Source organism: Apteryx mantelli, chromosome 8 (genome assembly GCF_036417845.1).
Source record: "Apteryx mantelli isolate bAptMan1 chromosome 8, bAptMan1.hap1, whole genome shotgun sequence".
NCBI classification, from domain to species: Eukaryota; Metazoa; Chordata; class Aves; order Apterygiformes; family Apterygidae; genus Apteryx; species Apteryx mantelli.
In genome coordinates, this window is record NC_089985.1 from 18,431,636 (window position 1) to 18,457,633 (window position 25,998).

At 37.7% G+C, this 25,998-nt stretch overlaps 1 protein-coding gene across 1 annotated transcript in view; it reads left to right on the plus strand.

The window, feature by feature from the left end:
* Window positions 1–25,998, plus strand: part of VAV3 (vav guanine nucleotide exchange factor 3) — a 180,496-nt gene that overhangs the window by 90,725 nt on the left and 63,773 nt on the right. Inside the window, exons 16-17 of the mRNA XM_067300822.1 lie at window positions 16,594–16,695; window positions 19,208–19,308. Coding sequence (XP_067156923.1) covers window positions 16,594–16,695; window positions 19,208–19,308 — 203 coding nt within the window. The remainder of the gene's footprint in view (window positions 1–16,593; window positions 16,696–19,207; window positions 19,309–25,998) is intronic.

The following is a 25,998-nucleotide window of genomic DNA, read 5'->3' on the forward strand; positions in this document are numbered from 1 at the left end:
TTATTGATATTTATTTAAGTATAGATAAATTGTGTTTGAAAAGCATGAGGAACCCAGATTTATCAGCTTTAACATTACAGCTATTGATCACTCTTCAAGCCTCCTCCCCTGACCCTGAGGAGAAGCAGGGGGGAGGGAAAAATCAGCCAAGGAGTTACTGAGAGCAGTAGGAGCTATGTGTTTTCCTGGGAGCTTGTCCTCAGCAATACCCAAATGCTTTTATGATTCTCCGCAGGCCTGTTTTCATGCCCACTCACCTTTGCTTCATGTCCTCTGTGTTTTTGAGGACTTCCCCATCGCTTGTGTGTCAGGGATACCTGCTCCTTCTGCAGCTCCCAGTTTTGTGAACGGCTGGCACCCCACATAGCTGTCCTCCCTCTCCCCCCACATCTATCCTCCCAGACAACAGCCGCACCTCTGCAAAACGCTTCTCCCCCACCCCCTTTTTATTTTATTTTATTTTTTTTCCTGAGTCTCTTTCTTATAGCCTTTCCCAGACTTTTTCCTAACTGTTAGGCCCATCTGCAATACCCTCTTATCACTTCAAATACCAGGGTGTTCATGCTATAATTGCCTTTATTTTCTGTTTGTGGGTGTTTGAATGCAAGTTTTGGTGATTTTTAAACATTTTCCCCCTGTGCCTGCAAGGTGAGTGCCATTGCCCGTGCTTACAAAGCGTTAGGCCTCAGTGGGTGCTCGGTGCTGTTCAGAGGTGCGCTTCGACTGGCGGTGATTTACTGATCTCCTGTCGCCGGTCGTCCAAGGGGAGCAGAACAGAGGGGACCCAAAGGTCCGACGAGTTAATGTGCTACTCTTTCAGCTTGGGCAGGTGGAGTTTGTTGTTGAAAGTGAGACTGGTGGTGTCAGCCTTGTCTTTCATGGACGTTTGTCCATCTTGTGAAGCCGTTTCCCTGGTTTAACCTCCTCCTGCGTGAGACGCGGGAGCTGGAATAGCAGGTTGCTGCAGGTCAGGGCTGAACTGTGTCAGTAGGGCTGAGATGTAATGTCATGTAGTGCATTATTCACATTAGTCAATGCTTTGGTTCCCTTATATTTATAACAAATGGGACTTAAAAGAATGTTTTAAAAGAAAGCTTTTATAGTTTTCTTTTTCCTCTCCTGTTGCATGGTTTGGCTTTATAGCATATTTCCTTCAGCAGCTTTCTCCCGAGATGGATTTCCCCAAACATACCCCAGTGTATATAGCAATAATTACATTCTTATGTGTGTCGAGGCACAAGAGTTTGTATTTGGGAATAAACAAAGTTGTTTTGCACAATAGGTTGGTTGGTTTGATTTGTGGTTTTCGGGGGTCTCGTTGCCTATTGTGTAGGTTATCTATTCTGGTGTCACTCTGCTCTGAAAAGTAGCCATGATTAAAATGATGCTGCTGTTCATCATACTCAATTATAATTGCTGTGTTTACAGGCAAAATATTTCTGATTGCTTTAAAATTTTACTAAGACTGCACTACACAGTTGACAAGGGGTGAATTGGATTCTTACTTGATTATCGGAAATGATGTTGTTTACTGAATTCCCGACAGAAATCTCAGTGTGGTTTCATTGCCTTTGGAATAGCATTCTGTATGAAATTAGGTCTGTGCAAGTGTTACTCTAGGAACATAACAAGGGAACAAATCAGGATCTCATTTTTTATTTTTTTAAATTAAGAATAAGGCTTGTTTTCACTAGAGCAGTTTTATTGACATAACTATGTTAGGCTATAGTTTGTTTGTTTGTTTTTTAGGTAGTTAGATGGTTATATCAGTGTAAGAATGACAGTGGTTATGGTTACATTTCTGAAAAGGCACCTGGTGTAGAGATGCCTTGCTTTGCTTCCTGAACCTTTAAATGTATCTTGGTAAAATCCCGTTTAAGAACTTTTCAGTGTAGACAAGTCCTAAATCTACCAAAGTCAGTCAAACTGCTCCTGTGCTACAGTGGTGTAACTGAGACAAGACTTTGTCCCTGGATAGGGAGATGTGTACGTTACTGATGCAGTGTGAAGGAGAAGAGCACCGCTTTGCTGGCTGGGCTTGGTTGGAATGCGGAGGGCAGGAATAGATCAGCCCCACGCGGTTTGGAAAAGCTTCAAAGTGACAAAGCAGGGGATGCTGGTGCCCTTTTCAGACTAGTAACTGCTTTGTGTTTAGAGAGAAAACTAGTTTCGCAGACCTGTGAAGATACTCGGCCTCTTGGCCAGCTCCGTCGTTATTGTAGTTTATGCTGAGTTCGGTCACGTGGGAAGATGGGAATGATGGTCTCCTCTTTGTAAGAAATGGAGTAAACTGTTTTTATTCATATGGCACTTCTGCTGCTACAGTAAGTATTTGCTGTTTTCCTGAGACTATTGTTCAATTTAGAAAAATAGGCAATACCAAAGCACCTAATTTTTATTTCTGCTAAGAATTTCTTGCGGATTTGTAATGGGCCCTGTACAAAGACTGCATCCTCAGTGACAACGACAGACTAGCGCTTGCTGCACTGAATTTGAGGCTGGTGACCTATTCTCACTAATCTCTGAAGTCAAGGCTGACTCAGCTTCTCCTGCCCTTTTTTTTGTTGTTGTTGTTTGTTTTTTAATGTATTGTGTGTAGCCTTCAAAACTGGCAGTTATTTTAGAGCACTCGATTTTCTAGATGACACTAAAATGAAGTATGACATTGGGACAGCACAGTTAACATTGCAGTCGGGCTCTGGCAGTTGAAACTTCTGTAAAACTGAGCCTGATGAATTTGAGAGGTTTTTGTAAAGCTAACTGGCAAAGGCCAGGGGAATATGTTTTAACAGGAGCCTTCATATTATAAAGGCATTAGTTTTCTCTTGGTATGTCTGCTCGCTCTCACGGATGGTGATGGGAGTTTTGCATGCGCAGCGAGAACATAACTGCTCTTCGTCTCCAAAGAGTAGCGCTACTGAACAGCAGTTGTAGTTAATTTGAGCAGTTGCTCTCTTGTTCTGGGACCTCTGTTCATAATAACAGATTAGCTTATAGTGAAATACCTAGCTAAGCACCTTTTTAAAGGTAGTGCTCCAAAGTACTATACCAGGAGTGGAATGCTTATATTTGATCTAGCATGTCAAATAACACTCGTTAAAATGCAGTCGTTCCATTTTTAAGATGATAATAGAAGTGTTCAGCCAAAGTACTACACACTTGTTAGAAACACAACGTATAAAGTTTGTCAGCAATGCGATAACATGCACTGTTTATTTGCTGTAAATAAGTCATTAAAAACCTCAAAAACTGATCATAAGAGTGTGAGACACTATTTTATTAGATATTTTTTAATAAAATGTCCCATCTAATCTTCTCTCTTTTCTCCTCTATTAAAAACAACCAGAACAAATATTTAATGTCCCATAATACACCTACAATTTATACATAATCCTTGATACTTTTATGTTATCATTCAGCTTATCCTATAGGGTAGGAGAGTTGATTTGGTGTTGTTTTTCTGAAAAATTCTCCTACAGGTGCTTTTCATATTTTACAAATGCTTATTTTAAAAAACTTCTGGCTAATATGTGTGTCAATGAATTTTATGCTAACCATTCTTCATTAAAAGAAAAAGCTACTTGATGATGTTAGGTTGATAATATATATTCTTGTTTCGTTCTGCTTATTGTGAGTTATGAAACTTGAAGTTGTCTTTCTCTATTGTGTAAGTGTATATACCACAATTATATTCCTTTGTCTTTGGAACTACTTAGCCAACTAATTATCAAGCTTAATTTCTTATTATATGGCAACTTCTTTTCTCCTCATCACTGTACTCTTTTGTAATTCTTTTTTATTTCATTGTGAGATAATAATAATGGATAATAAATAATAGAATAAATACTGAAAGAAAAGATATCAGTCTGACTCATTTTCACACTACACTTTTGCTTCCATCAGCTAAATATTTCTTTGTGCATAGTTCGTTCATATTTCTTGGTCGCTGTAGAGCGTGGTGCAGGTGTGTGTTGTGCTGCTCACAATGGCAGCAAGACCTTTTCCTTGGAAGGCTGCATATTGGATTTTCACACTGACTTAATAGCTGAATCCATTAGTGTAATACAGTATGCCATATCTTATGCTGATCTGTGCTGAATTTAGTTTGTCTTCGTGATGTCCAGTTTGCTAATTTAATTAGGTCTTTCTCTCATTTCTCACTGTGCTTCCTAATCTACTCTAAACATTGCCTTCAGCAAACTTGGCTTCAATCTATTTTCCTAGATAGGAACATGTTATACAAAAATGCAATTTAAAATAGAATTACAGAAAAACTTAAGTTGGATGGAGGTTGCCTGCTCCAGTCTCCTTCCCGAAGCAGGGCTAAGGTTCCTCAGGGCCTTGTCTAGCTGAGTTGAGTACTGCTGGATTTCAGGATGCGCAGACCAGTATTGCAGAGCCTCATGTAACACTGTTGTAACACACTTATTAATAAGGCTTTAGTCCACAACTCTTTCACCAATTAAAAAGTGCATGAAACCATCTTGCAGGCAAAGAAAAGACTGTTTTTAATGTACTTAGTTAAAATTTCACCTTTGGAAGTACTATGATTGTATTTTCTGCTTTGACGTTGTTGAAATTTCAGCGTTGTCATCATGTCTGATCAGCCATGTCTTAAACATCAATGGGAAACACGTGGCCACTGTAGTGATTGGGGTATACATTAATTGTCCTCATGTAGAGAGTTAATGAATCTGAAATAAAAATTTTTTCTTTTAGTTTTATATCCAAATAAAAGTGATTTCAGATGTGAAAGCTGCACAGCCCTCAAAAAAATTTTAAAAAGTGTGTTAATTTTAACTGACCTATATTATGTTTCTAGGTTGCTATACAGTTTGTGCAGCAGTTCAGGTACAATCTAGTCTGTTTTTGAAAATGCTTCCTTTCAATTAGGCATCAGTGCAAATTCTCTAACTCAAGGGAAGCCGAGCATATCTGATTGAAAGGAAATAATCCTGAGATTCACTGATTCTCAAACCTGAGAAGTGTGTGTATCACATTTTAGATTAGGCAAGCTATATACCTTGTAGATAGAACTCACTGATTTTCTAGATTTTTAAGTACAAGACACAGGGTAGGTGAAAATTCTTCTCTTACCGATTATCATATCTATTTCCAAATTTGCTTTGCACTCTGCGACTAATGACATTGGTCAGATTCAGCTCAAATAGATCTGTTCCCTCAGATACTGCATTAATAATGCATATGCATTAAGACTCCTTCTGTGAGAATATTTGAGCTCTGACATATTGAACATTGACATATTAAATTAAAGCTTTCTTATCAGAGCATTTTAAAAGCCTTAGGTATCTGCTGCATTTTTCAAACAGCCTGGAAGGGTGTTTCACTTGTAACAACCTCACACAGGTTACTAAAACAATAAATAAAGGTGTGCCTTGGTTTCTCAATCAGTATAAATATTTCAGTACTGCAAGAATGAATGCCAAATTTGTGTCATACCAAAGAATAATGGTCTTTGCTATGATTATGGTTGGTTTTTAGGTTTACAAGCTGCCATTCCCAATATATTTGTAATTACATGGTTTTTGTAGATTATTTCAGACAGCAAGAACCATGTGGAGATTCTATGTGTGATTAAGAACATAGTGTAAGAATAGCATAGAATGTGAAAGCAAAAGAGAATTTATGAAAACTGTATGCATAAACACTTGGAGATAATAAATATACTTTGGTCTTCTGGTTAACAAAAATAAAAGATTTCCCAGTCCTTATGTTTTCTGTAATTATACAATTTTATAGCATGTGGGGCATATTACTATGAAAACTAGTAAGTATTTCTTAAAATTCAGGGTCAACATGAAATAAGTTTGTCATGGCATCACATCATAAAAGTAAAGTACCAGTAAAAGTATTATTTATTAAATACTGCTTTTGCATAAGATATTAGGTTTTTTCAGTCTCTAAACATGTAATGTTGCATTACATGTATGTCCTGATGCTTAAATTATATGAACAGATGCCCTAGTTTCTCCCTGCAAGCCAATGCTACTTTTTTTTTTTTTTTTTTTGTCTCTGGTCAGCAGATTTAGGTGTTTGTCCAGTAACATAGAGGTTTATGGCCATACACATCCCCTACTTTTACATTATTTTTACTCAAACATAGACGTTTATCTTTGGCTAAGTGTAAATCTATGGTAAGACATTTACTTCACATTTATCAAGGTGAGCAAGTTATAATTACTCTTACAGATCCAAATTTACATAGCTTTCAGAAATAAGAGTCAGCCAGTGAATGATTAGAGTAAGTATATAAAGTATTGATGCTTTTGATTTATAAAAACTAAAGTGTGACAGAGCTTTGTTCCTGTCAGGTGTTGCTCTCTATAAATGTTACATATGAATAAATTAGCTCAAAGCAACTCATTTCCCATAGTTTTTATGGAAATAGGCTGATAAGGACAAAGGAGAGCCATTAACTTGTTTGAAACAATGCACTACGTTTCCAAAAAGTTAACATGATAATCTCCTTGATCTCAAAAAAGCCACTCATCATATGATCAAATAAGCAAATTTCCTAGCAAAGTCTTAGAAGTGAATTGTGCGTTCTTGATCAAAAGCACAATTTACTTGTGATATGGTTAATTTAATTATACAACATGTCTTCTTGATGGAGACTCTTTGATGTGACAAACCAAGAATGTTTGAGTGTTTGCATATGGAGAATTTGCATATGGAGAATTGATTGATTGATTAATTCAGTAAATAGCATCTTCAAAGATGGTTCTGAAATATAACAGCCTAGCTGGAACAGAAAATGAATTAGCTGCAAGTAATCAGCATTGCTCTTTGAGAAGAGAAGGTGGAAAAGAAGCTGAAAATTGCCCTTTGTGAAATGGCATCATCTGTCTCTAGGGAGAATACCCTTTTAGAATACTGTTTCCTTTCTTATCCTTTTTACAGTAAATCTAAAAATCCTTGTAATGATCCAAAAAGCATCACTTATTTGTATTTATGTACCTACACTCGCATTCGGTTATTTTATTACACAAATGCCTTACTGTCAAATGAGAGAATATTGTACGAAAAGATCAGTTGAAATGAAGAATGTTGCACAGAGCAAAAGGAAGGAAAGGATGGTGCAAATGTAAGGTGGCTGCTGCTGCTGCTGCTTGATGGCAGCGTGCTTCCAAGGGAAGTCTGCTGCATGTCAGAGCACTTGGATGTCCCTTGGGACCAACTTTTCATGCAGCTCTTTGTATGAAGTTTGTCTGAAAGCTTTCTGTCTTGTTTGTTTTTGACAGTAGGATACGTGGTTTTCTGTTTCGTAAGTAACAACATGAACAGCAAAAGTTAAAACATTAGGCAATATGACTAGTGTTATCTATATTTTATTGCTTAATGAAACTTTCCAAGATTTTCTGACGTGCTTAGTATCTAGTTGTCATGGCTAACTTCCAAGGTGCTTAAAATTTTGAAAGCAGGTCACTTTGGTAACAAAATATAAAGTTTAAGTTAGGATGTTTCCTTTTGAAAATCATTTCTGTCAAGAGTTAACAGCTTAGAAATAGTTATGGCAGATCTGGGTATATTGATGCATTTCCTGCAGTGATATCAAATATCGCAACATTAAGTAAAAATGAAAATTTCTAGTGTCCTTAGATATTAACCTGTGCTGCTGCCTTTATAGAAAGAGGGCATGACTACAGCATCAGATTTCGTGTCACATACGCTCTAAAGTGTTCTTTAGCGGTTCGTGCTCAGGGTGTCAGCTCAGTGTCCTCAGTTCTCAGCAGTTCTATTTGGAACATTTTAAATTATTATAAGCATAACATGGAGTGCAGAATAACAACAGAGCTCGAAATGCAAAGGTCTTACTCAAGGTTGAGAGTTGAGGAGAGTTCAAGGTATTGAGCTTTATCTGAGCTCCCTGTAGTATTTCTTCTTTTAATACTTAAAACAGTTGCAATTCACTACACACTCCTTACCTGATGCTTCATGCACCTGCTTATTTTTTATGCTTCTGTGCTCACAGGTGGGCGTACCTTAACTATGATTCTCTGAAACCAGGTTTTAATCAAGTAAAAAGGCTACTCAGTTTAAAATATAGTATACTTTTAATATCCTTTTAAAGTTACGGTATGTTTTTTTATATGCAAAGAGCTACGTACAACCAAGTCCTTTGTAATTTCTTTTGGCATAACTGTATTTATTGAAGTGGTTGATATGGGAAAAGGAACTTCAGAACCTAACCTGAATAGCATTTCTGTAAAATTGAGTCAAAAAAAAGAAATTGAGATGTACTGTTAGAACTTCCTAGCATGTTTTTCCCTTTTGGGGCAAAACTTTCAGTCCTTTGGAAGGAGCAGCTGTCTCACGGTCCTGGTACGCAGGACAGGTGACTCTGCGGGCAGCCAGCTCTCCGTGTGCAGGCGCCCGTGTCGGGGCGCTCGCTGCTGTGCTAGGTCACACCGAGAGAGAAGAGCAGCTTGGGGGAGCGCGGCTGCGTGAAGGGGAGGCTCTTCCTCCTCTCTCTAAGCTGCCGGTCCCACTGAGCTATGACTGTCTGGAGGAACATCTCTGGACTTAAATGACACCTATGAGGTTTATCATCTGTCCCCTGAGAATAATGGCTAGATTCGGTCAGTGTTTATATTGCTGCTGCTTTCTCTGTATTTTTAACAGAAGAGACTATGTGCTCAAGTGTCTAGGGTCAGTGCCTGCTCTTGTTGAAATCCTGTCTTGTTCTGCAGCTACCTCACTTTTCAGAGGACCTTTCTTGATCCATTTGCAAAGGATTACTTCTGCATTTACCTTTGACTGTGGAGTATTTGTTCTTTACTTTTTCAACTATATGTGCTATGATTCCTGCAATTAAACACATATGTACTTTGCATGGGGGAAGTGTGATGTGCATGTGTCTGAGGGATATCACATGTTTTTCAGGTTTGCTTCTATAATACATTTTCCCTTCCAGTTTAATTAGATTGAAATTACTTAAAGTCTGTGAGGAAGAAGTTGAGTTGTTAATTAAGTACTCCAGAGAAGCAATTTTTCAACATTAATTGAAATGTTTGTAATGGGTCTGAGCAACACCTTCACAGTGGCCTTGACCTGGAGAGGTGGGAATCTGCACAGGTCTTAATTGCTGAATTCTAGCTAGTATTGAAAAGCTGCCAAGGAAGCAATTAAAAGAAATGGTCCTTAAATACAGAGAGAAAGAAGAACTAGTCACTAGTGGAGAACAACATTGGACCTAGCAGGCAGATTGATTTTGAACTGGTACTGATAAAGGTAATAGTAAATGGATTCAGAATAAGAGTGAGGTGTGTCTCCCCCCCCCCCCCTTTGCACTCTGTCCCTAGCCTCCTCCCTTTAACTCCTTGCAGAACGTGAAGCCACAAGATGCTAGACTTCAGGCTCTCTCTGCTTCTGGGTATCTTCTTGTCACTAGTGCCGTATTATGAGACTGACACCCATAACCAGGAGGCCAAAGACTCCAGACTCTAGTTGTTCCTACTGTTTGCATTTTATAATCCCGTATTTTCTCTTCTGTGTGCTGTCTTTCAGTGCAGGCCATGTTATTTGCATTTCATCCATTTCTTACTGAAAATTTAAATTTGCTTTAAGAATTTAATTAAGTTAATCAGGGCAAATTTTTATTTTATTCCTTAACTATATATTTTGTAGATTTGTAGGCAGCCGGCAGGCTTTCATTAATTTGCCCGTGCAAGACAAACTTGAGACAATAGTTCTTCAAGTCTGTAAGGCTAATACTGAAACACCTGAAAGGCAACTGTTCCTTTGAAAATCTCCAATAGAAGTAAAACATCCAAGGGAAGACATATTTAGTATGTTAGAGTTTCTGAAATAAGGATTTTTGATCATTTATATCTTCAGAAATACATCTTTTCTGAAAAAAGAAGGCTGGGATTTTGATGCGCTTACTCGCCAAGTGGGAAAATGGGAAGAAGAAGCTATAGTAAACTATCCTTTAGCCTTTTGTTTATTTAGTCTCTTGGGATACATTATCAATAGTAATTACATATTTAGTATAGTTCATTCTGGAGAAAGATAAGATGGAATGTTGGGGCTGAAAGTTTAGTAGTTTTCCCAGTGCAATTTATTTCATAAGCTTTAACTATGTAGAGAAAGTTAAATCTATCGTAAAGGAAAGCATATTTGTGCCTAGCACACTGCAGAAATTACAATTCATTTGTTTAATCCAACCTCCTGTTGTGAAAGGTGGTACTTACAGTTTTTTCTTGTGGAAAACAAACATAAATGTAAGTTTGCCAATAAAAAAATTAAACTGTTGCTATGTGGTAGCCAAATACATATTGTGTGCTATTGAAATGCATTCTCATCTTAATGTTTGTTGTCAGAATATGGTTTTGGTTAAGTTAAGGAATGCCAGTAGCGCATCCCGTCTAAGTCATTTGATATCAATGTTTTATTGATGTTACATTTTTCATTGTGGTATGCATCTTGGAAACGTTTTAGAGCTGAAATGGTCAAAATTCAGTTTTGTAAAATGAGGTACAGAACTTGCACTGAATTGCTGAGGTTCATCACTATTTTGACTTCAGCATTAGTGTTTTTATTATGACGTGTGTCTGAAAGTTAAAAGTTACATCAACTTTTTGAACTGTTATTTCATCTGCTATAGGAAATTAGTAATAAATTATACTTTAAGCTGTTGCCTTTTATTCATATATACAATATTTTTTATTTTGAGGTAGGATAGTGCAGAGAATTTATTCCTTATTGTTTAGGCATGGGGATGGGTACATAGATGTGTGTCCATCTGACAAGATAATTTTGAACTGTCTGTAGCATTCTCTGTGGCCAGTCCTGCCATTCATCTAGGTGGAGACTGTTCCTGGCAGGAACTCTAATTGCAAAAGCTTGAGGGTGACTGTTGAAAACGAGATGCTTTCTGACACCATTTGTAAAGGTGTTGTATTAGATGAGTGGTTGAGGACAGAGTGGCCTGTGCAACAGTTTATTCTTCTGAGATGTAAGATTCAAAAAAAAGAAGTGACACTGCAAATTTGGAAAGTATTTTTAAAGGGGAACTTTCATAAGCACGATGTCAGCAAAAAATCGTGTGAGATACCTGGATAACTCTTTACTACACTGGATTCTGCAAACTTTATAGAGAAAAGATTTGTTTGGAGGTGCAGGATTCACTGAAGATGATGGCTGGTCTGATCCTTGAATGGTGGCTCAGGTGGCTGATGCAGAGACAAGGAATCCTGCATCCAGGTGATGAGGAATAGCAAGACGAGCGTACGAGCTCTCTGGGCTGCTGGTGTAGCAGTGAATTGGTCCCTGTGGGACTAATATTCTGCAAGTAAGTTGGAAAGAGGAAGATTTACTGAGAAGGCTGAGGGGCAGCCCAAGGATGTCACTGTGGTGCCTGGAGTAAATCTGGGTAGCATGGTGTGCAGGAGCAGGCATTCCTGGCTGTCCCTTACCAAAACTCTGCGGCTGAATGGAGCGGAGAGTTGGACCGATTCTCCTGGTTGCAGGTGCACTGTGTTTCTGTATCCTGACGTTGTGTCCCTGCTAGACTAAAGGAGCTGTAACAGCCGGGGGAAAAAGGAGAAGGGGGAAGAAAGGAAACTAGTTCCGACTCCCAGTATTGCTAGTAAAAATAAGAGACAGTGTTTTGCTATAAAATGAGAATCACATTCTCATTATTTACCTCAGATTAAGTATTCCTGACATATGGGTGACTTCCTGTTCCTGCCCCTCACCAAGATGGTTCAAAAGCAGGGAGGAGTAACACACTTCCTTCGTGGTAAGCCTGGGGCACTCCATAGTAAAGCTTGTGGTGGTAGGAGTGCCAAGGAGTCTTTCAGGGAGCTGTTCTACTGTGCCTGATGGAGAAGGAACCCAGTCAAAGTCCTAAATTGTATTTCCTAAGACTAGCCACAGAAATTCTTTCAAGCATATATATGATTTTTTGTAACACTTGTGTGTAGGTTCCCTTTTTCTCGCAGGAAATTTTCCTTCTAAAGACAATATTCTTAATATTCAAGTAAAATTAATAGTGGCTTCATATTCTTTTTTTTTCCCTTCATCTCAGAACATGACTATATGTAGGGAAGTAGGAGGGAAAAGAAGGTTGCAGAAGCGTGATGTTTTCTCACCCTGTTATTGGAGCTCTGATGTGTGTTTTGAGAGTATCAGCGTAGCTCTTGAATGCTGTAACTAATAGAGCTTCTCTTTTGGTTGGAAGTGACTGAGGAGAGTTGTGCATTATGCTGTGACTGTTGTTTTTCCTATAAAGTTGTCAGCTTTACAAAGGCCTTGTGTTTTACTATATACAAAAATTCCAAGAATGCGATATTCAGTGTCAAAGGTTTTGTTGACAAAAAATTTCCTATGGTCTTTGGGGTATTTGGGCATGGACAGATTCAGATGAGCTGTGGTTTGTCTCTAGTTGGAAGCTTGTGTGTGGTATCAGATACGTATACTGTAGATGCATTATTTTAAATTTATTCAAAAGTAATATATTGACATGTAAAATATCAAAATCTATTCATCAAGTCTCAAACCTTACCTTAAAAGACTTGCAACTTGATATATACTGCTACAGTGCATCATCTCACGCTATCTCAGACTAGTCTGATGTGACATGTAATGTGACAGCAGAGCCAGATTTGACATAATGCAGCATGACTGATCAGGTGCTTGAATGTGAAAGAGTTTTCCTGGCCGCAGTTAGCACTGTAATACCTATTTTTATAGAAAGCTTCCTTTCTCCCACCTCCCCGTTCACAGTAGATTCACATTTGCTTTATTTTTGTTGTATTTTTATCTGGGTTTCATTATATAATTAATTATCTTTCCATATGGTGATAACTTTACAGTACTCTGTCTTTGAAGTAAGAATGTTATTTCTGGTTTTGCACTATTCTCTTTCTACTGCCTTTATCAGAATATTAACAACTGGAAACTTTGCTTTTACATTAATAAAGAAAAAAAGAAAAAAAGCTTTCTGCAGAGAGGGGATATGCCTTCTTGCCCAGCTTGAAGTAACTTGTAAGGATGTATGTAAATATTAATGTTTTTAATAGACTATTTATTTCTGAAGAGACTCATAAGAGATAATGGGTAAAATTCTGATCCCTTTGAAATCAGTGATGAACTCGCAAATTTGAAAATATATTTTTCTGATGTGTAAACTGAAAGAAAACACCTAACATATTCCTGTTACTGTTTCACCTCAAATCTGAGACAATTAGGATGAATGATTATTAAGTAGTAGAAAGGAAGAGACATAAGAAAACTAAAACGTTGCACTTCTCAATGAATGTAATGGCATTGTCATTTTAAGACAACTATTTGGAAGTATCTTCTAAGTCTGCACAGGAAGAATGATTGGGCAGCAGGTTGGGTTTCTTCTCTTCTTGCTTCTTGCTCTCTCTGCGCAGGAATCTCTGTGATATGCAGAGTGGGCTCCAGTCCCTTCCAAATTCATTTAATGTATGGATGATGTGCTTCAGTGGCATCTCCTTTGATTCACTAAGCTTTCATTGTTAGGGATTGTTAGGCTTTTCCTTCTGGGTGATGTGGCTTCGGGCAAAGTGAAAGAAAAATGCTATCTTCTGAGCAATGGACGGACGGGCTAGCAAAATTCAAAAAAAAATCCCTTTGGTTTATGAACAGTTGCCATATGCTCCTAAAAGAGCTAGTCAGGCTCATGTCCTTTAAAAATAGATATTTTAGAGGACCGTCTTGGTAGTTTGCCTCAGCCAGGAGGCCTATCTTCATAAGGACAGAGATGAAGTTGGATGTCAGTGAATTGATAGGGAGTATGAAAGATTTGTAGGTGGTGAAGAAAGTACAGGTCTTTCGATAGAAAATTTATCAAAGTAATCTTTAGAATCTTAAAGTCACTAAACTAAAACATTGTGAGACTTAAACTTAGAAGATTTCACTTTTTATGATGTATTTTTATGATCCTTAAGAATCCAGGCATACTTGGAATGAAACTAGGTCGTCCTGTAGGTAAAAACAGACAAGATAGGGCAAAGGTTTATTGCAGTTTGTATTCCTGTCTACACAAGTAGGACAAATGTATCTAAATTTTAGCATACAGAAGGAAGCCTAGCAAGTAAGTCTGTTCATCTGGATAAATCTTGTCTTGTTTAGGGCATTATAATCCAATATCTAATCCGTAAGTGGAATAAAACAGCATATGTTTAAAAGAGGTGGAAGCTCTTGTGGCAGCTCTTCTGTGAAGGAATAACTGTATTTGCCAATTTATGACTCTTCTTTTGGGGCATCCCCCCCTCGCCCCCCAAGAATAAATTTTTCTATTAAGAATTTAAAAATAAAACTGAATGGCTTTATAAAAATATAAAAACACTCAGATATTACTTTTGATGTAAGGAGGAATGAATCCAGTGTATTGTCTTTTGTTCTGTTAATAGCTGGTATATTTTCAGTGGTTTACATAAATTTGAATCTTTGTGGAAGATAGCCTGAGAGAAGAAAGTAAGAGAATTTCTTACATACGAAAGCTATATAGTCGTATGTTTGTGTTTAACCATGTGAGACTAATTTTTCCTGTTCATACACTATGCTCATTATTTTTGAAGATTGATCCTGTTCTAATGAAATGGGTGGAAGTTCTGTCCTTGAAAAATGACCAGGTTGTTAGTTTAATTTGATTTGCTTTTAAATCTGATGAGTCTCTGCACGTTAAGCTGATACTTTTGACATGGTTTTGCAAGCTATTCTGGTCTGAATCAAATAGTATATAAAAAGCAGCTTTTTGGGAGAGTGCAAGTACTGCTATTTGTACTAGAGAGCTTTCAGGATTGTCCATAGTTTTTAGGAGAGGTTTTAGCAGAATTGGTCCTTTTGCAAACATGGTGTAGAATACAGGCCTTGCCCTGCAGAGTGTAAAATCTAAAATACATTGTTCCTCTGTTAAAGTTCTTCCATTTGGAGATTAACTTTATCCAGATACTTGTACCTTCCTCCTCTGAATGGGGTAGTATCCGTGCATGGTTTTATTAGATGTGGTATTGGCATCTTGTTATGCATAGCACAAAAGAGAGACATTACTGAGCTGGTTAAAACAGTGCTGATTGTAAGATTATTTGTAAGCATAAAAGCAAAATCCCATTTGCTTTTTGAGTTCAGTTTCATTTTCAGCAAGCAGGTTGGAAGGCTGACCTCTCTGACACTAAGTACTTACACAGTTGCTTTAAATATTTTTTCATAAGCCTTCAGTCACTCCTGGAGAGATTGATGCTTGCATGCATACCTATATTCATGCGTCACTGCAATTTGTGGCTGCCCTATGTTTTAGTCTCAAAGTTACTTATAATACATAAATATGAAGGTTATCTAATAAATATCTGAATAAATATAATAGCTGAACTGGTAATTTGATGTGCCTGAGAGCATCTGGGGTTGTTCTTTTGGGTATTGTAGACTATGGCATTCTTACCCTCTGTATTTTTTTTTCCTGTTTTAATTCTTATGCATCATTATACCTCTTTAGCAAGAAAAACACCAGAGATTTATGGAATCCTAAACATTCCAGTATAAATAGTTTAGTTTAAAATATATTAATCCATACTGAATCTATTTTTTTGTCTTGCATAGTCTAGCTTACCTACTGTTAAGTTATGCTCCTAGTGTTTCAGTATTCCCATTTTTGACAGTGTTAGCTAGTTGATTTTTTTTTTAATATAGTTTGAGGATGTTATTGAATTAAAAAAGAAAACAAAGCAGTAATAAACTCCCCCCCCCCCCCCCCCCGGCAAGTCTTGGAAATGGGGAAAATGTCAGAAGATTTGAATGGATTACTTAATAATGTTTAAATAAACCTGCAACCGGTCACCAGTGCAACAAAACGATGAATGGGTCTTCTTTAAGTTACATTGCTGCTTTTAAAAGGGATCAGTAGGGAGGATTAAAAGAAAGAGATACGTACAGCAATGGACCAATGCTTTGTAGATAAATTAGATCTGTGGAGATAACTTGGCCACTAGTGTGTACTTTAGCAGTGTAAATAGTGGTCTTCTATTTTATTGGTTAAACTAATGTTGTGTAGTGACAGCTGTAGGCATTGGGAAACTCATTTAAGAAACACTAGCCAAAACCCAGTAAATACTCTCTAATTGCTTTTGAAATTGCTCTTGTTATCCATTATATTGCTGCATGATTGTGGCTTAACCGTCCCAAGTTTGCTGCTCACGTTTTCTAATGTGTTGGTTCTCAAACTGTGTGACGTGCTCTTCCTTGAAAATCTGTGTAAAAAATGCTTGAGAATGAAAAAGTGAGGTGTTCGGGGCCATAAAATGATCTGTGTTACTTGAATAAAAAGCAGAGGATTTTTGTTTTGATGTATAGTAACTGTTTCCTAGATATTGTGACACCTAAGATACCATTTACAGGATGTATTTTAAGGATCAGGTCTGCATAACATCAGAATTTAGATTTCATTTCAAGGTGTGTGGCAAAGATCCTGTTTCTGGTTCACCTCAGTGAAAAACATTAAAGTATAAATCCGGCCAGTTTTTCATAGATTTGGATTTCCTGCTAAGAATGCTGCATTATGTTCTAGATTTCCTCAGTTTAAAATAGATTTTCAAATTTCTTTAGGTCAAATATAAGGCCGGACTATGCAGATACAAGCTTTCATGAATTCAAAATGCATACCTTTAGTCGTGTGACATCTTGCAAAGTCTGTCAAATGCTTCTGAGGTAAGATTTAAACTTTTTTTTATCAGGCGAAGTATTTTGAGTCAAATGAGAATGTGGAAGTACACAGCTGGCTCATTACTTATCCAAGATAGACAAGCCATAAAATTGATCATATGTGGTATTTCTGGTTGTTATAACCAGATTTTTATAATCAAATCTCTGAATATTAGCTGAAGTGCTGTTAAAAGCTCATGTTGTCAAGGTGCAACCCCATTTTTCAGGAGGCTGCTTTAGCAGTGTTTTCTTCTGAGAATTACATAGTTTAATAGATGGAAGTCATATGTTAGAGTAACAGCAACCTTTCGTGCAGCTTTGACCAGCGTGGTTGGTCCACAGGTCCCTTTGCTGTAGGCCACCAGTCACAAGAACAGATGGAATTTTTTTTTTCAGAAAGGCAGATGATGAGGATGCTTATAAATGTTTGATATAAAGAGACTGCTTTCTGAGACAGAAAATAACTGCGAGGCATCAATAGACAGGCATTGCTGAACCAGAGATATGCAGACAAATTACAAATAGATGTTACAAAGCTAGATAAGAGGTGCTAGCAGACCACCCTGAGAAATTCCGTATTTTCTTCCTCCTCCCTATAAAATAGACGCATGCATGCATGCACTCATACCCAGTTCCTGTTTCATTACATGAGCTATCTTTAATGAGCTATCTGTTTCCTTGTAAATAAGGAATGTCTAATGGTATAGAGGTATGTATAGAACCTAAATTTCATAGCGTAAGCTGGAGATGCCAAAGCTCTGTAAAGTGTTGCCAGTTGAGGTGCTGATATTGCATTCTGTAGAAAAACGTAACTGCAGCGTTGTAAAAGGGAAGTAAGGGTAGCCTTTTGGGTAGGCCCGGGCAGGGGATACAATGACATGAGGTATGTTGCTTCCTCTGTCATGTGGTTTTCCTTTAGCAACCGTTTTCCTGGACGGTTTTATCGTCCTGGCTTTTCAGAGATTTCTCGATGACGTTTTGCTCAATGTAACGAGGTCTACGTGACTGTGAAGAACGGTGCAGACGTGCCTAACTTGGAGAGGGCAGGGCCGTTAATTCCAGCGTCCGAAGCCGCGCAGTTGAGTCACCGTGAGCGCGTTGCAGCGCTGCCTGCCGTTGCTGAGGAACGGCTGTCTTGCTTTCAGGACGCAGCCTGCATGATGCCGCAGCGTTCTGCAGAGACATGCCAGTCTGCTCTGAGGCGTGCGTCTCAGGTGTCCCCAGAGCTACCTTGTGATATATAGAAATGTCTCTGGATTTCCAAGTCGTATTAAAAGCAGACTTAAGCTTGTAAAGTGCCTAAATAATTTTGAAAATGGATTGTCTCTTCAAGCTTCAAAATGCTAAATTTAGGATTATGTACATACTCGAAAAAATGTGAACCTCGGTGCCTAATCTTTCTGAAGCGGGGATAAAATCCCAGTCTTAGAAGCATCTGTAGTGAAGGATAATTCTATGTCCCATTAAAGAAGAAAAAAAAAAAAAAGGAACAGATTTCATTAAAATATTTTATGTTTTCTACGTATTTATCTTCAAGTTTGTATATTCTGATACTGAAAAGTTAGGCTTCTATGTTTAATTAAAAAAAAAAAAAGAAAATCACTAACTGTCTAGTAATTGCTGTAGTAAATAGCAGTTGCTCTACCTTGCATTCAAGGTAAACTTGCCAAGTCCTCTGTTCCATGTATGAAACTTTGATTTTCCTTTGAAGCAGAAGGTGTCACATTAGACTAGGACACATAATCACTTGTGACAGGTCAGGAAAACCTTGGAGATGGCCAAGTCTGCTGTGAAGAGTAAGCAAGTGCATCTCATGGATGGAACTCATGCAGTTACTCAGAGGCTAGGTACAAGTACAAAAGTCTTTCCCTGTTAGCCATTCAGTGGATTTTACCTAAGAGAAAAGCTATGGACAAATCTGAAAATAAATTTCCTGAGACTCAAATTCAGATTCCAGTTCGTTAAGGGGAATCAGATAATATTCATAGTAAGGAAAGCAACTCCTTACTTGAAAGCTCTGAATATTAACTAAAGCGTACCCAGATATCTTTTAAATGAACAAATTTGAAGTCAATATTATTCACAAAATAGCTTATGAAACCCTTAATGTTTAAATATATATTCATACTTATAGTGTTCTCAAAATGGATCTTATTCTTCATGTTGTCTGGGCAAATTCCCATGGAGATGAATTGGAGTGTAGATCTACAGTGGGATAGATGCGTAATGGTAGAATTTCAAGTGTACTGTGCCAAAGTTGCTTTGAGCTAAATTCAAATTAAAATAGTTCTTCTAGGTTACTGGTAGAATAACTATCTGGTTGTGATTTTTAAATGGCTAGTAGTGATGAAAAGCAGATGAGCTGCTTGTCAGTTGTTGTCACTGTTTCTCAAGCCTTTAAGGACTATCATTATACAGAACAGCAAATGACTTCAAATACCTTCTGCAGTGTCTCTTATTTCCTTTATGCATGGAATTTATCACCTCTAATGTATCACTACCTAATTTTATTTTACAGGGGAACGTTTTATCAAGGCTATTTATGTTCTAAGTGTGGAGCTGGAGCACACAAAGAATGTTTAGGAAGATTAGACAATTGTGGCAGAGGTAATTCAGGTGGTAAGTCATTTTTATTGTTAGAATACCATTTTTAATTAGGACATAAAACTTGCTAGATATAATTAAGGTTTAATTTGCCTCTAATTTGTGTTTATTGTAACATACATACTTGTGAAACTACCATTTGTAAGCACAATTAGAATTGCATTTGGAATTCATAGGGATTTTTATTCTTACTAAATTGAAATGTTAGGAAGGAAGAGAGAGTGAGCTACTATAGGGCAGACTGGATTTCTTCATCAGTATCTTGTAGCAAGGAATTGCTCTGGTTTTAATCGTAAACTGCTCATAAGTAACACCTATGGTACGGTATATCATCTGTCATCCTCACTGTTCTCCTTTCAAGTCTATGTCAATTTTTGTATTTTCCTCTCAGCTCCTAAAGCTGTTTGTGTGTGTTGTCTCAGCTTCCTCTTTGATCTCTTTGGTTTCCATGGTTTCGGTCCACTGGCAATATTCACAAAAAGGTGATTGATGGCTCACTCCTGGCCGTATCTACGGACCTTTTTTCCCCTCTTCTCTTAATCGGTGGCTGTACCTGGGGTGTATCCCTGACCGTGTCCCTCCATGCTCCCCCAGCTCTCCTTCTGCCTCGGGGATGCTCCAACCTCAGCTACCCTTCAGTCTCTCTGTTTAGTATTGTGTTTCTGATTATCTCTGACATCATCTGGATGTCCCACTGCTAATCCTGGAGGTTAATTCTTATCACTTACCCTCTTTTCTTTCCCTTCCCTATGCATATGCAACTGCTGGCACCGAGTTGGTTACCCTGCAGCCAGCTAGTCACGTAACTCTAGTGTCACTTTTGACTCTTCCCTCTATCCAGGCTCTCAACAATTCCTTCTTCTTTCTAGAGATAGTTGAGGGAAACAAAACCAAAGGCGATCCACCCCCCATCTCTCACCCCGTTAATGCATTAGGGTTCCTTTTGCAAAATGTGTTTGAAAGAAAAAAAAAAACAAAAAAAACTCATTGGAACACGCAATGATTTTTGGAAAATGTGATTGTATTTTGTTGTATGTTGATTATTGTCCTGCTCACTTCTCTAAAAGCTGTACATTCCTTTCCAGGGTTACTTTGTAATAGTTTGTGTGTGAAGTTTCTCATGTCTCAAATATTTCACATAGGCTATCGCAACCTCTTGCATTGGGTTATTTTCTTTTTGACATTATTACCTACAATCTTTGTGAAATGCTTCTGCAGAGATAATCTCTCTCTACTGCCTGAATTATGTCATGACCTTGTTCCCTGCCCTTCACTGAGCTTCACCGCTTCGAGATTTCGGTTCTAGCTTTCTTGTTCCTTTCAGAACAGCATGAGCTTGCTTCTGTCTTTGTCCCGGTTTTCATTACTTCCCCACTTCCACTTGGCTTTTGCCTCAGTGTGCTACTTGCCTGCTTCCTCCTTTGACAAAATCATTTGTAATCATGACAGCAAGTACTGACTTCTACTGCAGTTACTGAACTTTATTTTCTTAGTTGCTTTCCTATACTGGAGATCTTATGTGCTATCCTCTAACTTTGGGCTTTAAAAAAAAAAATTAAAAATCTTATTTATTTAAATATAAAAAAAATCATTTTACAACTTCAAAGGTGCTGAGTGTTCTTTTAAATTTTATTTAAAATTATTGCCCTGATTTTTTTTTTTTAATGATACTCTATGATTCTTTCCTTGGTGAAGTTGAAAGCAATGGGATTGTTTCAGATATTGCTTTGCTATGTGTTTAGCTTACATCCAGGTATTCCCTTTTCTGTCCTCTCTGCAAAGGTTCCCAGACTTCTGTAGCTCTAGTACAAGCTAAGAGAGTTATATATCTTCCCCCTGCTCATAAGGCAGAATGACAGGCGTTGCTTGGCTGTGGCTTCCTTACAGGCTGTTCTGAGAATAGAAGATAGCCTCAAAAAGGCACTGGGGAACAAACTCACAATTCTTCTATTACTCGCACAATTGCTTGCAATTCTTGCCACGCTCCCCATTGCTCTGTGTATGAGCAAGGGTGGAAAGGACAAATTATTTTGCCCATTTTGCTGAGAATGGATGTCTTCTCCACCTAATGAGTGACTTTCACCAGTGGGTAGGAAGATCTGGAGATTCTTCTCTACTGTTTTCCATTTCTACTCTTTATTTGCCCTCTTACTTATGGACAGGACAAGCTGCGCTGCCCATTCGCAACGTGCACAGGAGGAAGGAAAGATATAATGAGGAGCCTTACCAGTTCCTCCTTGCCTTTATGGTCAAGAAAGGGTTGGGACAATTCAGCATAAGTTTAAAATATTGATTCCTGCAACTTGAGTATGAATTGTTTTGTGGAGCTATACTTTTCACTTTCTCAGAGCTGTGCTGAAAAATTTGGTCTCCCATACTTTTTTCTGCCAGGGCCTATAAGTTATGTAACATTATTAAAGACACACATGAAGATATCATGTAAAATTCAATGTTTTAATTGAATTTATAGAAAAAGTATGCTTTAAATGCACCAAATTTTAACATAGTTTTAATTTTGGAGTTTTTCCTCTTTAAATTTTTAGAAAAATTAGCGTGTGAAAAATCTTTCATCTTTCTAGTGGCATCATTTGCTACTCCTATGGGAAATTAGCTAAGGTGGCCTGGGAGTGTTGTTAGGTAAGAAATTGTGTAGTATAGCCTGAATGCTTCAATAGTAGCAAAATGCCTGAAACATTTATTGTATTGCTATGTATTTCTTTTGTTTCTAGGGGACTATTACAGCTTTTTTCACAGAGTATAATGGGTATGAAACACAATCATCCTTTTAGGAAGTTGGACGTTTTTATTCCCCAGCCATGTGGTATTAGTTATGATCCCAGACATGGAATATACGTATCCCGGGATATATCTGTGGTCTGTTAAATGTAGTGTTCTGTCATTCTGCCAGTTGCTGATTCCAGATGCCTCACAGGAAAGTGTAAATCCTCCCTGTAGTAGACAATGCCCCAAATTATGCTGCTGTCTAATCCAGTTAGGTTTTTAGGGCTGTGATGCTTGTTGTTGTTGCTTTTTGGGTTTTTGGTTCTCTAAGAGTTTTTGCATCTTGTTAGTGTTTTTGTTGATTAAATTATCTAATTGGATGTGCTTCAGAGTTTCTGGAATAGCTTTTTATAGGTTTCATATCTTATCTTGGTTATGTTTAAACTGGTTGCCTTTTTAACATCAACATGTGACTTTATTCTTTTTATGAGAAGCCTAAATGGAAGTGCTTGACTGACTGCTGCTTTACTGTATATTATTTTGAAACTTCTGTTTAGTGATGTCTCACTAGTATCCTCTCTGAACTGAATAGTTGTAAATTTTTTATCATCTCATAAGTAGAACTGTTTCCATGCCTCAAATAATTTTCATTGGCATTCTGTAGACCTCCTCTATGTCTAGAGGTCTATTTGAAAAGAGATGATCAGAATTCAAAACACTGCCAAATGAGACTATACCATTAGGTTTCTTGAAGTTATTTACACAGTATTTTCTTCAGTATATTTTCTTTTCCTTTTTCAGTACAGTTTAACCTTTTGTTTTCTTTTCAGATCACAGAGCAGATGTTTTTGCTAAGCTTTCTGAAATGATGCCTAGAACCTCCCTGAGTGGATTAAGTCCTTTTGTATTTCATCCCAAGTCTCAGTTTGTGGAAAATTCAAAAGGCAGACATCCAAAGACAACCGAAACCTTTAGAATGACAAATTTAATAAGTGTCAGATTTAGATGATACACTTATGAGGGAAACATTGACAGAATTTGAACATAAATTGCTATGTTGTCACACTCTGCCTTATACACAAGCTTATGCCAGCTCTTCAGATGCTTTGCTTCAAAGAAGGCCAATTCAACAGACTATACAAGTTGCAATGATAAAACTGCTGTGTTAATCAGTTGAACTACTAAATGGAACAAAACGTACACATTTATCTCTTGGTTTTATTGTTATTGTTCCTGTCCATGTTGCCCTAAACCTGCCGTGCTAGTTGAAGCCCTCTGTGCTCGTTTGTCATTACCAGTTTAACTTTTTTTCCCTGAAATACTGCCTTGTTTCATGCTCAAGCAGTCCTCTGCATTTTCATGCATTTTACTCTTAGGCCCTATCACTTAATTTCTCTGTGACCTGAAATCCCCCATGTCCCCTCTCTTCTGCTCCTGTTCTGACTCCTTGAGTATGATTGCACAGCTTTAAACACAGCATAGGATTTAGCAAATATGTGCACATATTTCTGTTTTAGGGCCATTTATAAGGACATACGTGCTGTTTTTATTCCAGTGGCTGATGTAGAGATCTCCTGTTATCTTGCAACCTCTTCTGGCTTATCAGCTGCACTCCTATGCCTTATTTTGAGGCAGAGTACACTTTTACATCCCTGGTGATGCTTTTGCATTAGTTGGAAGGGTTTCTATTTGGGTATGGTTAGGAGTGAGACCTTTGGTAAGTGAGCAAGAGTGAGAGACACCTTTAGCAGATGAGGGGAGAAACTGTCTCCCTCATTATTCCTGTTTTCATTGTACGGGTTGTTCTGTGATCCTTGCCATTTCAGCAGAGGTCCTCAGGATTGATAGGACAGGTATCATCACTCTCCCCACAACATATTGCAGAACTCCCGTAGCTAAGCCTGAGCCCATTTGCAGAATTATCAATTCCCTTCTGTTACCAGGCTGGAATTTTACCAAGTCTATCCCACTGGACTGAATTAAGTATGCTCAGGCAAATGTGTTCTGGTTCCACAGGCTATTGAGTATTTCAGTTAGATGAACCTCCAATAATAGTTCTTCTAGAATGTTAAAATATTTTAATATTTTAAATACAGTGCCAAACCCACAAAATCCTCTTAGCTTTCCCTGGGAGCAGAAGTATAAAAAACATCTCTCATCAGGGCATAGATCATTTAGAAACATAATAGTGGGGCATTTTAATAATAATTTTTAGGTAACTTGTGCCTGTTTCCCTTCTCCTTCACATAATTCCATTTGAAAAAGCACCACTTTTACTTATGTGGAAAAGTAGTATCTTTCTTCGATTGTATAATGAACTTAAAAAGCATGTGAATGGGTTAAATTTAAGGTAGCTCTCGTACTGTAACACGTATACCCAATAATAGTGTCCATGCTGTTCATGTGGTAATTGCTTGCTACAGCACATTAGAGATTATTCATAATAAGCACGTGTTTTTTGACATCTAAAAGCTTTCACTGTTTACCTTTTTGCTGGTTTGATCAATAGTTGCAGAATTGCTGGCCCCGATTCAAACCTACCATGTCAACAGCATTGACCAGTCAAGGCTCAAGTCCCAGAACGTGCCTTGGAGCGAGGCCAATTTTTGTTTAACTTCAGCAAAGGTTAAACTAACCGTTCTTACTAAAGCTGAACAACAATCTCTTGGGGGCTTGGTATTTTGTGCAAAGTCCTACTCTGTGCTTCTAGGTCATTATTTGCTTTTCTTCTGGTTATGGGGGACTGCCTGCTCCTTTCCAGTCATTGCAACTCCTTTAAGGTGGCTTACTTCACAGTTGTTGCCTTTTCAATATTTTGAATTTTCTTTTGTAATAGGAAGGCAAGTAGTTTCCTACGTACTGTTTTTATTCTACTTTCCATTTAGTCAGCATGTAAATCTAGCTGCTCTGCTGAATCTCGGAGGAGCAGGCTATTCCCATTTTCTGATCTGTGCTCCCTCACTTATTGAGGCCAGCTGCTGCTCCTCTTGCTTTTGTAGTAAACTATAATTATGAAAATGTGACCCAGTAGTATCATGGCTTCAGTGACTAAACAAAGCCTAAAAGTGTGCTCTACTATGGCAGTAAAACTATTTTGTTGTCAGAACTGAGAGCTCCCTCACTCCATAATTTCATTGGCATATTGGTGATGAGCAGATACTTGAATTAAAATTGTCACGTGTAAAATATCTGCTGGAAGATATCCTCAGACATTCAGTTTTTCCCTAAAAATAGATATAAGTAGGAATTAGTTTTTTGCTCTTCTACTGGGGTAACATTTGGAAAAAGAACTCTCATGAGGAAGCAATTTACATAATTGGATAGAAAAAAAATGAAATACAGGAATACTGAAATTTTAATGAAAAAATGAGAAGCATAAGCCTTGTATTTTGAACAAACCTTTCTGTGGAATTACAGATATTTTGTATTTTCTTTTCCTTACATCCTAACAGGGGGGGTCACAAATAGCAGTTCAGTTTGTCTGTGCCAGCAAATTTTTGAGCCTTCTAAGGGTTTAGTGTGGAGACGGCCTCAAGGAATAGCATTCCTCAGTGGAGCTACTCTTGCTTATTCTGAGGTTATTCATTAGTCTCTAATAAAAAAATGCCCTGCAGGGTTCAGGGTTTTTGTTTTTTTACTTGAACCTAAGGATCAATTAAAAAAAACTTTTCATGAATTATGAGGAATATTTATCACCTTACCTTATTAACTATTAATCTATGTAGTGTTTTCTTGAATCCGGTATGAGCCCAAATACTGGAAGTTAAATCAATGAATTTCTTAATCACTTAGTATGAAAAGTGTTGAGATACTGAAATCACCATATAAAGCTCAGTCATGAGGTCATGTTTGTGATATTTGCTAGAGGAAAAAACTAATATTCAACAGCAACCATTAAAGACCAGATTCATTCTTTCCCACAGAAGGATAGAAAGACATTTCCATTTCAGTTTTCCTAACAGCGATAGGTAGAGATAAAGGTAG